At 53.9% G+C, this 11,971-nt stretch overlaps 2 protein-coding genes across 3 annotated transcripts in view; both read right to left on the bottom strand.

Moving 5' to 3' along the window:
* Positions 1–3,342: 3,342 nt before the first annotated feature.
* Positions 3,343–6,115, bottom strand: TNFSF13 (TNF superfamily member 13). 2 transcript variants are annotated; one of them, XM_055090289.1, is made up of 7 exons: positions 5,170–6,115; positions 4,934–4,978; positions 4,750–4,828; positions 4,549–4,596; positions 4,287–4,405; positions 3,942–4,080; positions 3,343–3,679 (listed from the first exon to the last, which is right to left on the bottom strand). In XM_055090289.1, the coding sequence occupies exons 1-7, from the start codon at positions 5,425–5,427 to the stop codon at positions 3,570–3,572; spliced, it is 798 nt and encodes a 265-aa protein (XP_054946264.1). In that variant the 5' UTR covers positions 5,428–6,115; the 3' UTR covers positions 3,343–3,569. The 2 variants fall into 2 exon arrangements, with proteins under 2 accessions (XP_054946264.1, XP_007100709.1); XM_007100647.4 differs by lacking the exon at positions 4,934–4,978.
* A 495-nt stretch (positions 6,116–6,610) lies between these two features.
* Positions 6,611–11,971, bottom strand: part of LOC114487561 (tumor necrosis factor ligand superfamily member 12) — a 5,886-nt gene continuing 525 nt past the window's right edge. Inside the window, exons 2-4 of the mRNA XM_028498085.2 lie at positions 10,639–10,784; positions 7,524–7,692; positions 6,611–7,357 (exon numbers count right to left, since the gene is read on the bottom strand). Of these exons, the coding sequence (XP_028353886.1) occupies positions 7,106–7,357; positions 7,524–7,692; positions 10,639–10,784 (567 nt within the window). The 3' untranslated portion in view covers positions 6,611–7,105. The remainder of the gene's footprint in view (positions 7,358–7,523; positions 7,693–10,638; positions 10,785–11,971) is intronic.

Raw genomic sequence — 11,971 nt, 5'->3', positions numbered from 1 at the left:
GGATATACTATAGAGCACAGGGAACTCTACTCAATATTCTGTGATAACCTATATGAGAAAAGAATCTAAAAAAAGAATGAATATATGTATATGTGTAACTGAATCACTTTGCTGTACCCCTGAAACTAATACAACATTGTAAATCAATTATATGCCAATAAAATAAAAATTTTTTTTTAAAAATACTTTACTGCTAAAAAATTCTATCATCTGAGCCTTCAGTGAGTTATAATCTTTTCATGGGTGGAGGCTTTGAAATATTGCGAGAATTGTCAAAACGTGATACAAACATGAATTGAGCAAACACTGTTGGAAAAATGGCGCTGACAGACTTGCTCTACTCGGTCTTGCCGCAAACCTTCAATTTGTAAAAAATGCAATGTCTCTGCATTGCAATAAGAGCAAGCACAAAAAAAGGAGGTATGCCTGTACTCATAAACAGGAGGAAAGCAAGAAAACACTAGGAATTCAGAGAGATGTAAATTTCAGAACTATTTCTCACCACTATATTCCTAGCACCTAGCATAGTACCTGGCATACAACAAAGGCTCGATAAATACTCAAATAATTAATAAAGAAGTAGAAAGCCTGCCGCCACTCAGACCCCGCACAACCAAAATAAATAAACATTTTTTTTAAATAAATAAATAAATAAAAAGAAAGCCTGAAGTTGTTTAGTGGGGTTTTCCGAAAGAGAAATACTCTGAGAATGTCGCACACAACTGTCCAGGTGATGTACTCCACTACTCAGAGAGATCCCATCCCACCACTATAAGAACGGCACCCTCTAGAAATGTACACGCAGGGGCACTTATCCTGAGAGGCCACATGAAGAGGGACTTCAAGCGAACATGACTGACTTTTCTAAACCACGACTCCCTTTCTCATCTGTGCACAGGACACCTACTTATGGATCCTGTATCCCAGCCTTGACTCTCTTCCCAGACTTAGTTCCTGCTCAAAGTGGGGCTGAAGACACTTCACTGCTGTTCTGGACCCTCCCTCTCTCTGCCCTCCTACTTTCCTTAGACCCAGTTCTCACCACAGCAAGAGGCTCCTGGTCTCCCAGGATCTTAGCTCTCCCCATGCCCTCCTCTGCCCCATTCCCACCTTACCCGAGTCAGGGTCCAGAGGAGACTTGGGAGTCCACCTTAATCCATCTTCCTCCATGGGGGGCCCAGAGGGCACTGGTGGAGACCCTCTCACCCCATCCTCAGCCATGAGAGCACCTAGCAGACCCAGCCGGGGGGGAGGTGGTCCCCGGGGGGACTCAAAACGACAGCAGGGGGATGGCACCTGTGGTGTCACACCCCCTTCCTGGGGTGAAAGATGGTTCTTGGGGTGTGCAAGGCTCCGCCGCCGGCCCCGGTGGCGCCCCCAAAGCTTCCAGTGGAATGTCAGCGAGGTGCTTTTTGAGTAGAGCAGCATCCGGAAGGCTCTCATAGCTCTGCGACGGCGCTGTGAACACGTTTTCCGATGAGCAGGGCGGGGAGGGCGAGGCCGCTGGGAGGCTCCCAGCTGACCCCATCTGGGGGGCAGCCTCCAAGCTGCCACTTCCTCTTCCTCATCTTCATCCTCGTCGTCCTCTTCTTCTTCCTCCTCTTCACTAGCTGAGGCATCAAAAGAGGGCCGAGGGACAGGAAGGCGTCTGGTTGGCACTGTGGTCCCTGACCCAGGATCTGGCCCAAACCCTCCACCTGATTTGAGTCGGGGTTTGGGGGGTGGGGGCCAACGAAGACGCTCCCGCCTGGGACTTGAATAAGCTGGGGCTATGCCGGGTCCAGGAGGCTCAGGCCCCCAAGACCCGGTCCCTTGTATAGTCTCTTTCATCTTCCAGTAACCTGTAAAACAAAGGTTAAAGGGTCAGAATCCAAACATCCTCCACCCCAGATTCTGCCTCTCTTCCTCAGCACGCCTCTTCTGCAGTCAAATGCAAATAAACTAAGGAAAAGAGAAAAAACTTCAAAAGCCCTAACTTCATATCTTCCTAGTTAATATGGTCCACAAGGTGCCCTTCAGAGTCCGTGCCATCATCTCTCTCCTGCCCAGAGAGAGGCAAGGAAAAATGGCTAAGCGGCAGGCCTCGAGGCTCTTACTTCTCAGATCCCCAGATCAAACTTAGTATTTTCAGGCTCCACTTCTCTATTTTAATACCACCAGGGATGTCCTAGTTGAGAGCCTAATAAGGGAGAAGGCTCAGTATGGGAATCCTGACATGGTACAAAGACACCTGAGGAGAACACAATTTCCGCAGGAAAACCGTGATCTAGAGTGGGAAGAGAGTTCTCCATCTCCTCCTCCTCCTCCTCCTCCTCCTCCTCCTTCCCCTCCCGCGAGCCCCAGGCCCACCGGCGCTGGTGGCGCACAATTAGTACGTCACAGCCGGCGAACAGCGCCGCCGCGGCCACCACGCGCCTACTCCCGCCTGCGCGAGAGCGCAGACGCCACAGGACCGTCCCGCCCACGATCCCCACGCCTGCGCACACCCGCTTAACCCGAGCCGTGCCGGGCGGTGCCTCCACTCGCTCTTTTGCGCCTGCGTGTCCCGTGCCGCTCTCCCGCCCTCCGCCCCCGCGCTGCGTAGCCCTGCGTTCCACGCGCCGCCGGGCTTGAGCTGGGGACCTTGACGCCTCGGTCCAGTGAGACGCCTCGGTCCAGTGAGGCGCTTCGGTGCAGGGCCGGGAGGGCCGGGAGATCCTGGTACGGGGGCGGAGCTGAGGCACAGCAGCAGGGGAAATGGATCCGAGGTTCCATTTGTTCTCTTTTATTTTTTAACTTTAGGCAGGGCTTGCGCAGAAAGGGGAGAGATCAGAGGAGTGAAACAGGATCAGGACGAGGGCGTACGATTTATCCGAGGCTCCCCGGCTCCCCTCCCAGTCCAGAGAGGCTTAGAGTGGCCTGCCGCGCCAGGGCAGTGGAGAGCGTGAAAGGCAAAAGTTGGCACCCGAAGAGTAATGATGTGGCTGCAGGGGCACCGTCGTCGTTGGGCACCTTCTGCAGACGGGCGCATAATAATTACACCTCTGGAGACAGTGATGGAAACTGGGCCCCAAAAGATGGAGAGAGGAGAGTGAAGATGAGGCTTCTTGTGGAGTGGAGGGGCAGAGGATACCTAGAGAGAGGTGTGGGGTAAAGAACCAGGAGTTTTCCCGAGTGGCGGAAGGATTCGTGGCCATCTGCCAACAGGCAGGATCGTTGTCTCAGATTGCCGCTAGATGGTGGTGCTGTTCTGGAAGCATTCCAGTGGGACCCAGAGCAAGTCTAGACAATGCCGGGCATTTCCCACCCCCGCCCAACTCCCTCAAGAATTTGGGGCTGGATGGAGACTAAGAGCAAGATACGCTACTACCTCTTTAATATCCATGAATTCAAAGTCCTGGGGGTGGGGGGGGGGGTGGGGAGAAGGGAGGAAGGGAGAGTCATGAGCTGTCAAACCTGGGATTCCAGTCAAACCCAGAAGAGGCCTCTGTTCCTGACTGTTCCCTGTCCTTTGTCTAGTCAGCTCTTGGCTGTCTCCAAAATGAACCCACCCTGGTCATCCAAGCTCAGAACCACCTTTTACAACACAATCACAGTTTCACAAGCCCCAGGAAGGTTCCATGTGGAGAGAGGCTAAGTTTCGCCCTTGCCCGGGGGATTATGACACTCAGGGTGTCCCCCTGGTGTAAATGGAAGACACCTGAGAAAAGAGAGAAAAGAGATGCTCAGTGAAGCGCGGCCATAAAGATACTCTGATGTTTCACCCTCCCTTCTCCAGCTCAACCTTTTTTCTGCCTCCTGTAAGGACCAACGTATTCTGTCCTTCACTCCTCAGCTCTGCCTCTACACCCACGCTTCTTCCAGCCCCCTGCTGTAGCTCCCCCACCAGTGCCCCCAGGTCAGAGATCCCCTGCTCTCCTCGCATCCACCCCCCACTGCCCACCCACCTCTCAGGCTCTCACCTGCGCTGTAACAGCTATTGTAGGCCCAGTCGGGGTTGGAGGGCATGCTTCGTATACATCGGAATAGAGTCTCCTGCCTTCCCTGGCCCTCCCGGGATACCACCTGACCCATGGTGAAAGTCACATCATGAAACAAAACCTGGCAGGGAAGGGAGGAGATGAAGAAAACGGGATAGTGTGGCTCAGGTCTGGGCGGCCTCAGGAGCCCTGACAAGGGAGCCGAGGAATGAAGAAGGGCCCTCTAAGTTGGGTATGCATAGGGGTTGGGAACCCTATGGGGCATAAGGCTTTGGGAGGACAGGCCTCCAGGCCCTCAGGTGAGGCTCAGGGGGTGTTTGGGGTTACCTGGCTGTACAGCAGATAAATTCCAGCATCCCAGACTCGAATGACATATCCTTGGGCCTCCAGGCCTCTCCCACGCCAGAGAGCTGGTTGCCACATCACCTCTGTCACATCAGAGTCCTCTGGAGGCAAGGAGTGTGGCAGTCAGGATTTCTGTGCACACTCAGACACTTTCTCCTCTAAGGTTCTCTTGGGCCCAGGTGCCAGCCCCACAGTTCCTAGATTTTGCCTCTCCTCAGAAGCCAGTATTGAAAATAGTGCTCACCCTTGGAGGTGATGTTAACGGGAACGAGATGAAGGACTGAGCGCTTCTCTGGGGAGAGAAGGAGGAAATCTCAGCAGCACTCACCTACCCCCGTTGCCCTGTTGTCAGCCCTCCACCCTCACCCCTGGCTCAGGGTCTCAGTCTCCAAATCCCCGTGCTGCTTGATCACCTCCCACCCCTGCTGCACCCCGGGGGCCTCACTCTTCTGTTTTTTGGTGAGCACTGCTCTCCTTCTCCGGGATCTCTCCCCATTCTCCCGGGCTTCCATGCCATCAGAGCTCTGCTCATGGAAAGAGGGTCAGGGTTAGGCTAAGATGCAAAGGTCCCAGAAGGCCTTTCCCCCAGGCCTCCCCCGCCCCAGGAATGCCTCACATCTCTCCTGCACCTTTCCCCAGCAACCTGAGTCTTGGTGCTGGCTGTCCTCCAGGATCTGTTAGGTACGAGAAGCATTAATCTTTAACAATTTCCTTTCCTGGAATGGTTGCTCCCTTGACCTCCAAACCTGGGACCCTCTCTTGCACCCACTGAAAACTTTGCAGACCAGGCGGCTGGAACCAAGAGGCCTGGAGACCACCCTGCCACCCATCCTTCTCTCCCAGACACCCTTCTCCCCTCACTCACCTGCTCCCGGGGGCTCAGCCACAGATACCCTTCCCCCTTCTCGGAGGGCCCTCCGGTCCTCTGCAGCCGGGTCACCTCTCTCCTTAAGGTCTGCAGCTCTGTTTGTTGGGTCAGCAGAACCATGGCACAAGCCACAGCCCCCAGAGCCGCCCCCCAACTCAACCAGAGGGCAACTGAGAGTGCCGGCTCTCGGACTGGGCCCCCCATGTCTCCCGGGGGCCCTTTGGGGGCTAGTAAAGAAGGAGATGAGGCCGGCATGAGCTGGGGACCCTGCCAACAGCTGTAGCCTCAGGAGTGGGGTAGCAAGGAGGTGACAGGGAGGGTCGGGGTGCAGGCAGTGGTGCAGAAGGGAAGAAGGGCGTTACGCAAGGGAGAAATAAAAAGGAACTTGAGAATGAAAAGGAGGGAGGCAGAAAGCAAGCTCGGGGCACTGCTGGTGCTCCTGGCACCCCGCTGCGGGGCCAGTGTTGTCCTGAGACCCCTCACCCTCCTCCAGCCTCAGGAGAATTTGGTGTCAGTCTCTCTAAGAAGGACAGGGCTGCCAGTGACACCCAGGAGGAGCGGCCAGAGCGCAGGAACCCCAGGGCGGCCCCAGAAGTGGGGGAGGGAAGGTTGGCTGGCTATGGGGCATGGTGCCAGGAGCCGGGATGGAGGGACGAGCTGGGCAGCATTGAGGGTCAAGGGGTGAGAGTGGAAGACCCTCTGGCCGGGGCACAGGCAAGATCTCTGGGGCAGTTTGCTGAGAGAGACCAAAGGTGGGAAAGAAGGGGAGGGCGTCAGTGGGGAGGAGAACCAGGGTCGCGGAAGCAAGAAACTGGCTGAGTTCTGGGGTTAAGGCCAGGCCGGGTGTGTTGGAATAAGGCCTGCACTACTCCCTGTGCTGAACTTGGCAGGCAGGACTTCCTGTTTCCCAAGAAAAGCTCTTACATAAGGCTCGGGACAAAGAGAGAAAGAGACAGCCCAAGCACCCTGCTGCTGTAGGATTCCTCCCTGGCCCCAAGGACGCAGGTGTCCGTGTGCCTGGGCCCTGGCGTCCCGCTTCCTGACCCTGAGCCCCCATGCTGGGCCGCTCCCACCCCGCGTGCCAGCCAGGGCTGTGCCAGCACCTGCTGAAGTTTCCGAGGCAGCCAGGAGGAAGGGCTCCTGCCCAGGGATTCCCCGCAGGAGGAAGCCCGCCTCCTATAGGTAAATGAGGCTGCTTCTGCTGGACCTTGGGCAGAGGATTGATTTTTTTTCCTGGCAGTTTGCCTTTCGACTCTCTGCTCATGCTTGGGGGTTAGAGGCATGTAGGTCCCCACTCCCAAGCCTGGACATCGCCCTGGAATTCCGGGCGTCCTGCCCCCCACTCCCCAATTCCCAGACCCCCTTCGCGTGGCCCTCAGCTACCCCGAGGATGTCCCCTAAGGCCCAATAAAGAGAGCGACCATGACTTATTCTCTTTAATATCCACTTATCAACATTTTGTCACAATAATAATAAAAATAATATCTGTTTTAAAAATCCACAGGGAATTATCAGGGGAGGAATTATCATGTCTTGGTCTCTTACCCCTCACATTCGGGAACTCCTGGCCTAGTCCCAGTCTCTCTGGCATCCAGCCCCTCTTAGTGCCTGAAGAGGGGTATTCAGGACCCATCGTCACCCAGAGTAGAGTAAACACAGTGTCCTGGGGGGCTGTGGCCAGGGTGGGGAGTCAGGAGATAAATGGGGGTTTGGGAGCTAGTGAGGTGGAGAGCTGGAGGTGCGGGGAGCTGTCAGAGATGAGGGGACTATTTCTGTGGCATGGACATCTCTTGAGCGTGCCCTGGCAGCCTACAGAGGGAGAGGCAGGTCGGGGGGAGGAGCCGCTCAGGGTGGGAAGAGGGGACTGGGGTGCTCAGAGAGCTGCCTTGGGGAGCCAGCGGCCTTGGCAAACCATCGGGAGACCAGGGCCCCCTCAGTGAACTTGGAAGAGTCCAAAGTAGGTGAGGAAGGGGGCAGCCTTGAGATGGGCCCAGGGGAGGGTGCGGATCCGCAGGGAGGACCCTGGCCGCAGGGGCAACAGCCCGGACACCTGGCAGAGACGGAGCTGGGGCCCAAGGGAACTGGCAGCTGTGGCCGAGAACTCCTCCAGGCAGCGCAGGGCCAGCGTGTCATCCACCAGCAGGTCCAGCTTCAGGTAGACAGCCTTCCCCTCATCAAAGTGCACCTGGGGGGTGGGGGAGGAGGGCGGAGTCCAGGCCTCTGCTTGCCCTGGGCCCCTGTCCAGCCCAGACCCCAAGCTCCTCCTCCCCACCTTTAACTTGTCCCCACCCCTTAAGCCCAGCCCTTCTCCCTCAGTTCCTGCTCTACCCGTGGAGCCAGGTGGGGCTTACCTGACAGTACAGGTAGTACAGCCCAGCCCGGGTGACCATAAATTGCCCGCTCTGGCGGTCATAACGCAGTGGGTTGGAGCTGTTGATTTTGGCCTCTTCCCAGCCACTCACCGTCCCGTCCACACCTGAATGTGGATGTTCAGAGACAGGGGGAAATCCCTTTATAGAACTTTCTCACACTCCCCAGCCACTGAGTTTATAAACCTTTGGGCCTACCTTACCCAGAAGACATCTAGAGGGCCCAGGGCAAGGGAGGCGCCAGGGCCTAGGGAGCTGGGAGCGTAATAGGAAGTCGGGTGAAGAAACCCAACATATATGACCAGAACCATACAGGGCAAGTTGTCACCAGCCAATTCTGGGGAGAAGAGGAGGATTGAAGAAGCATGGGGGCTTTTATAGTTTGTGTCTGGATTGTTTGCTCTTCTACTTGGAGAATGTATTGATGCATTACTTGAATCATACGTTACTTGGATTATTAAAATTAAAAATAAGAGAAAAGGAAAATATGGAAAAAAGCTAAAAAGAGGGGGAAAAAGAAAAAAAAATTAAAAATAATAAAATGGTACCCAAATGTCCATCCATTGATGAATGGATAAGGAAAATTGTGTAAAGTCCATACAATGAGATATGATTCAGCCATAAAAAGAAATGCAATAATGGGACTTCCCTGGCGGTCCAGTGGTTAAAACTCTGCACTTCCACTTCAGGGGCTGCGGGTTCGATCCTTGGCTGGGGAACTAAGATCCCACAAGCCACGCACTGGGGCCAAGGGGGGGAAAAAAAAAAAAAGAAATGGAATACTAATACACACTACAGTATGGAGGAACCTTGAAAACATTATGCTAAGTGAAAGAGGCCAGTCACAAAGGATCACATATTATATGATTTCTATGAAATGTCCAAGTAAGCAAATACATAGAGACAGAAAGTAGATTAGTGGTTGCTTAGGGCTGGGGGGATCACGGAAATATGGGGTGGTGGGTAAAGGGTACAGGGTTTCTTTTTGAGGTAATGAAAACTCCCTAAAATTACCGTAGTGATGATCTCACAACTCTGTGAATATACTAAAAACTTAATTGTACACTTTAAACAGGTGAATTACATAGAATGTGCATTATATCTCAATAAAGCTGTTACCAAAAAAAAAAAAAATCTAGAGTGAGGGTAATTGTAAATTGTAAAGAAGATAAATAATCAAATGACAGAGCAGGGTCTCAAGTGGCTTCCCAGGTCCTCTATGGGCTGCCCCTGTTTACCTCAAGCATCTAATCTCACACATTCCTCCGAGTCACAAGACTCTAGCCAGTGCAGCCCACCTTCTGTTCGTGCTGTGCACCGAGCTCATTGTTTCCACAGGGCTTTTACTGCTCTTCCCTCCCCGCAGGATTCCTCCCCTGCCTGGCCCCTTCTGTCAGACTGGTCCCTCTGAGAGACCTCCCCAGTCCTCCCAGCCTGAAATAGCTCGTCTCCGATAATCTCTCCTCCACTCACCCCGTTTCTCTCACAGCAGTCACCAAGGAGGGAAATCATTTTCTCTCCTTCTGTGATAGTTTGGGGTCTGACTCCCCCAGGGGGCAGAGGTATTGGTCTTGTTGCTGCACCCCAGCCCCTGGAGCTGGGCCTGCCCTGAGTGGGCACCAAGCACATGCTGGTGGGAAGACAGAGGGAAGGAGGCGGCCGTGGCAACAGCTCTCTCTTGTTTGGGTCCATGGGCCACTCTCCAGGGCTTCACTGGCTTCATCTCAGTAGCCTGGCCAGCTTCCTTCCCCAGCAGCTCCACCCTCTGCCTGCCCCGGTGCGCTGTCCTTGTTGCTTTCTCAAGGAGAACATAAAGCTCGCTGGGCATTTTCATCCCCACCTAGGGGTTCCCTTGGCCTTTATTTTGCAGACTCCAACCTGAGTCCCCAGCCCTGCCCTTTCCTGCCCCTCCTGACACTGCTACCTGCCTGCCATCAGAATAGCCCCTGGCACCTCAAACTCACCTAGATCAAAACTGAGCCTGGTCCTCCCCCACCGCAAACTTGCTTGACTGTCTGCATTCCACATTGGGTTCCTGGTTCTACCTCTTACCAGGCAGCCAAGCCACTCTCTCCTTTACCAGTTTCATTCACTGATCACCAGTTTCTAGCAATTCTGCCACCTAAATAGCTCTTTCTCCCTCCCTGGTCTGGCCGCTGCCACTTCTCACTGAGACCCTTCCCAGCCTGCTTCCTCTTTGGACTCCCTGTTTCCAGTCTTGCCTGGTCCAGTTTACTCGCTACGCGACACAGAGCCATAGAGTGACGTTTCTAAAATGCAGATGCGAGCCTGCCTCTCTTGTTTTGACCTCAGGATAACTTCCAGATTCCATTTGTGACCTGGCTCCATATTCTTCTCTGGCCTCAACCCATGTCGCTCTTCTAGATCTGTCTCCTCAGCCACATCGAGCTACTCCGGTCCCCCAGCCTCATCATACTCTTGGCAGACTCAGGGCTTTTGCACAAGTGGCCCCTGCCCCGCTGTCCATCTCACACTCACACTTCAAGGCCCACACCTTCTTGGGGAAGGCGTCCCTTACTCCATTGTAAAGTCGTCTTCCCCTGTGCCACCGTGCACCTCTGGCTACTTTCTTTATTGTTCTTGTTGTAGCACATTGTAATTTACAAGTTTATATGCTTGTCTCTTCTCCTGGACAGCAATTCCTTGTACATAGGTCTGGGTATTATTCACCGGGGGCACCTAGCTGGGTCCTTACAAACAGTGGGATCTCAGGGCGTGGGTGTTGAGTCGATGAATGAATGAATGTCTGGGTAACCGCTGAAGTAAATGGTCCATACAGAAGGGAGGAAGACGGGCCTGGGGCAGCAAGCGTGGGGGAGAGAAGGAGAGAGGGCATCCCTGCCTAGGGAACCAGTTTGAGCTGGTTGTGGCTAAGGGCATGGTGTGTCTGGGGCCGTGGTGTCACTCAGTTTCACAATCACAACTCATTCCTTCCTGCATGGCAGTCGTCCTTCTTTCCCCCACTAAGCTTGCTTTAGCGCCATCTCTCCTGCCCCGTCTCCCTCGTTCTCCAGAGGACCTAGAAGTCATCAGGTAAGGGCTCCCCCACGTCCTGCCACCGAAACCACAAACCAACCTGTTCTCATGGTTGCCATTGAGCCTCTTATGGTGATGGGATGACGTGTCCCTCTCTTGCTTCTGGGACGCACCCCCTCCCACCTTCTTGATGTTGCCCTGCAGGCTCCCCCACCCATGCACCAGCGGTTGCCTCTCATACAACGTCTGGAACACAAGCACACACTAGCTGGGTTCAAATCCTGGCTCCGCCTCTTAGAATCATCACGTCGCGGACAAGTTACATCACCTCTGTCTGTAAAATGGAGATGATCAGATTATCTTCCTTTCAGGACTGTTTCCAGGATTAGATGAGATGAAACACTGAATAAGTATTAGCTAAGACTCATGCAGTATTGTTTATCACTAAAAGGACCAAACGTTTCCTTGATTCACATCCTCCTCTACCTCCTGGCCCATTTCTCTGCTCCTGTCACAGAGAAACTTCTGGAAAGGGTTGTCACTGTCTCCGATTCCTAGTTCCCATTTTCTCTTAACCTAATCCGTGCTGGCTTCCATCCTAACCACACCACTGACACCGCCCTTGTCAAGGTCACCAGTTGACTTTAATGTTACCAAACCCAGCGGTCATTTGTCTGTTCTCATCTCATGTGACTGGTCCTCTGCATTCAACACACACAGCCACATCCTCCTTAAAACTGTGTGCAGGGCTTCCCTGGTGGCGCAGTGGTTGAGAGTCCGCCTGCCGATGCAGGGGACGCGGGCTCGCGCCCCGGTCCGGGAGGATCCCACGTGCCGCGGAGCGGCTGGGCCCGTGAGCCGTGGCCGCTGGGCCTGCGCGTCCGGAGCCTGTGCTCCGCGACGGGAGAGGCCACAGCGGTGAGAGGCCCGCGTACCGCAAAAAAAACCCAAAAAACAAAACCGTGTCCCCTTCGAGACTCCAGGACACCACCCTCCCTGGGTTTCTTCCCCTCTCTCTGGCTGCTTCTCAGTCTCTGCTAGGTTCTCCTTCTCCGCTCCACTTGTAAAGGTCCAAGAGCCTCAGGGCTTTGCTTGTGGAGCCCGTCTTTCCCCTGGGTGTCTCATCCAGACCTATAGTTTTAAATACCCCCATCTGGTGATGACTCCTGACCCTACACATCCTGCCCAGGATGTGTACTCTACTGTGTGCAGCCATCTATTTGTTAAACTCACTTGTTTATTATTATGTATCCACTTAGTTATTATTAGATCTCAAATTCAATTATTAATTTACACACCTCACAACCTATTTCCTCCCTGGTTAACCCCCATTTTAATAAAGGGCACCATTATTCTCAAAGATGCCCAAGTTAAAAATCTAGAAGCGGGGCTTCCCTGGTGGCGCAGTGGTTGAGAGTCCGCCTGCCGATGCG

The sequence above is a fragment of the Physeter macrocephalus genome, chromosome 14 (genome assembly GCF_002837175.3).
Source record: "Physeter macrocephalus isolate SW-GA chromosome 14, ASM283717v5, whole genome shotgun sequence".
Classification (NCBI taxonomy): domain Eukaryota; kingdom Metazoa; phylum Chordata; class Mammalia; order Artiodactyla; family Physeteridae; genus Physeter; species Physeter macrocephalus.
The sequence above is the reverse complement of the archived record's forward strand: the minus strand, read 5'-3'. Positions and strand labels throughout refer to the sequence as shown.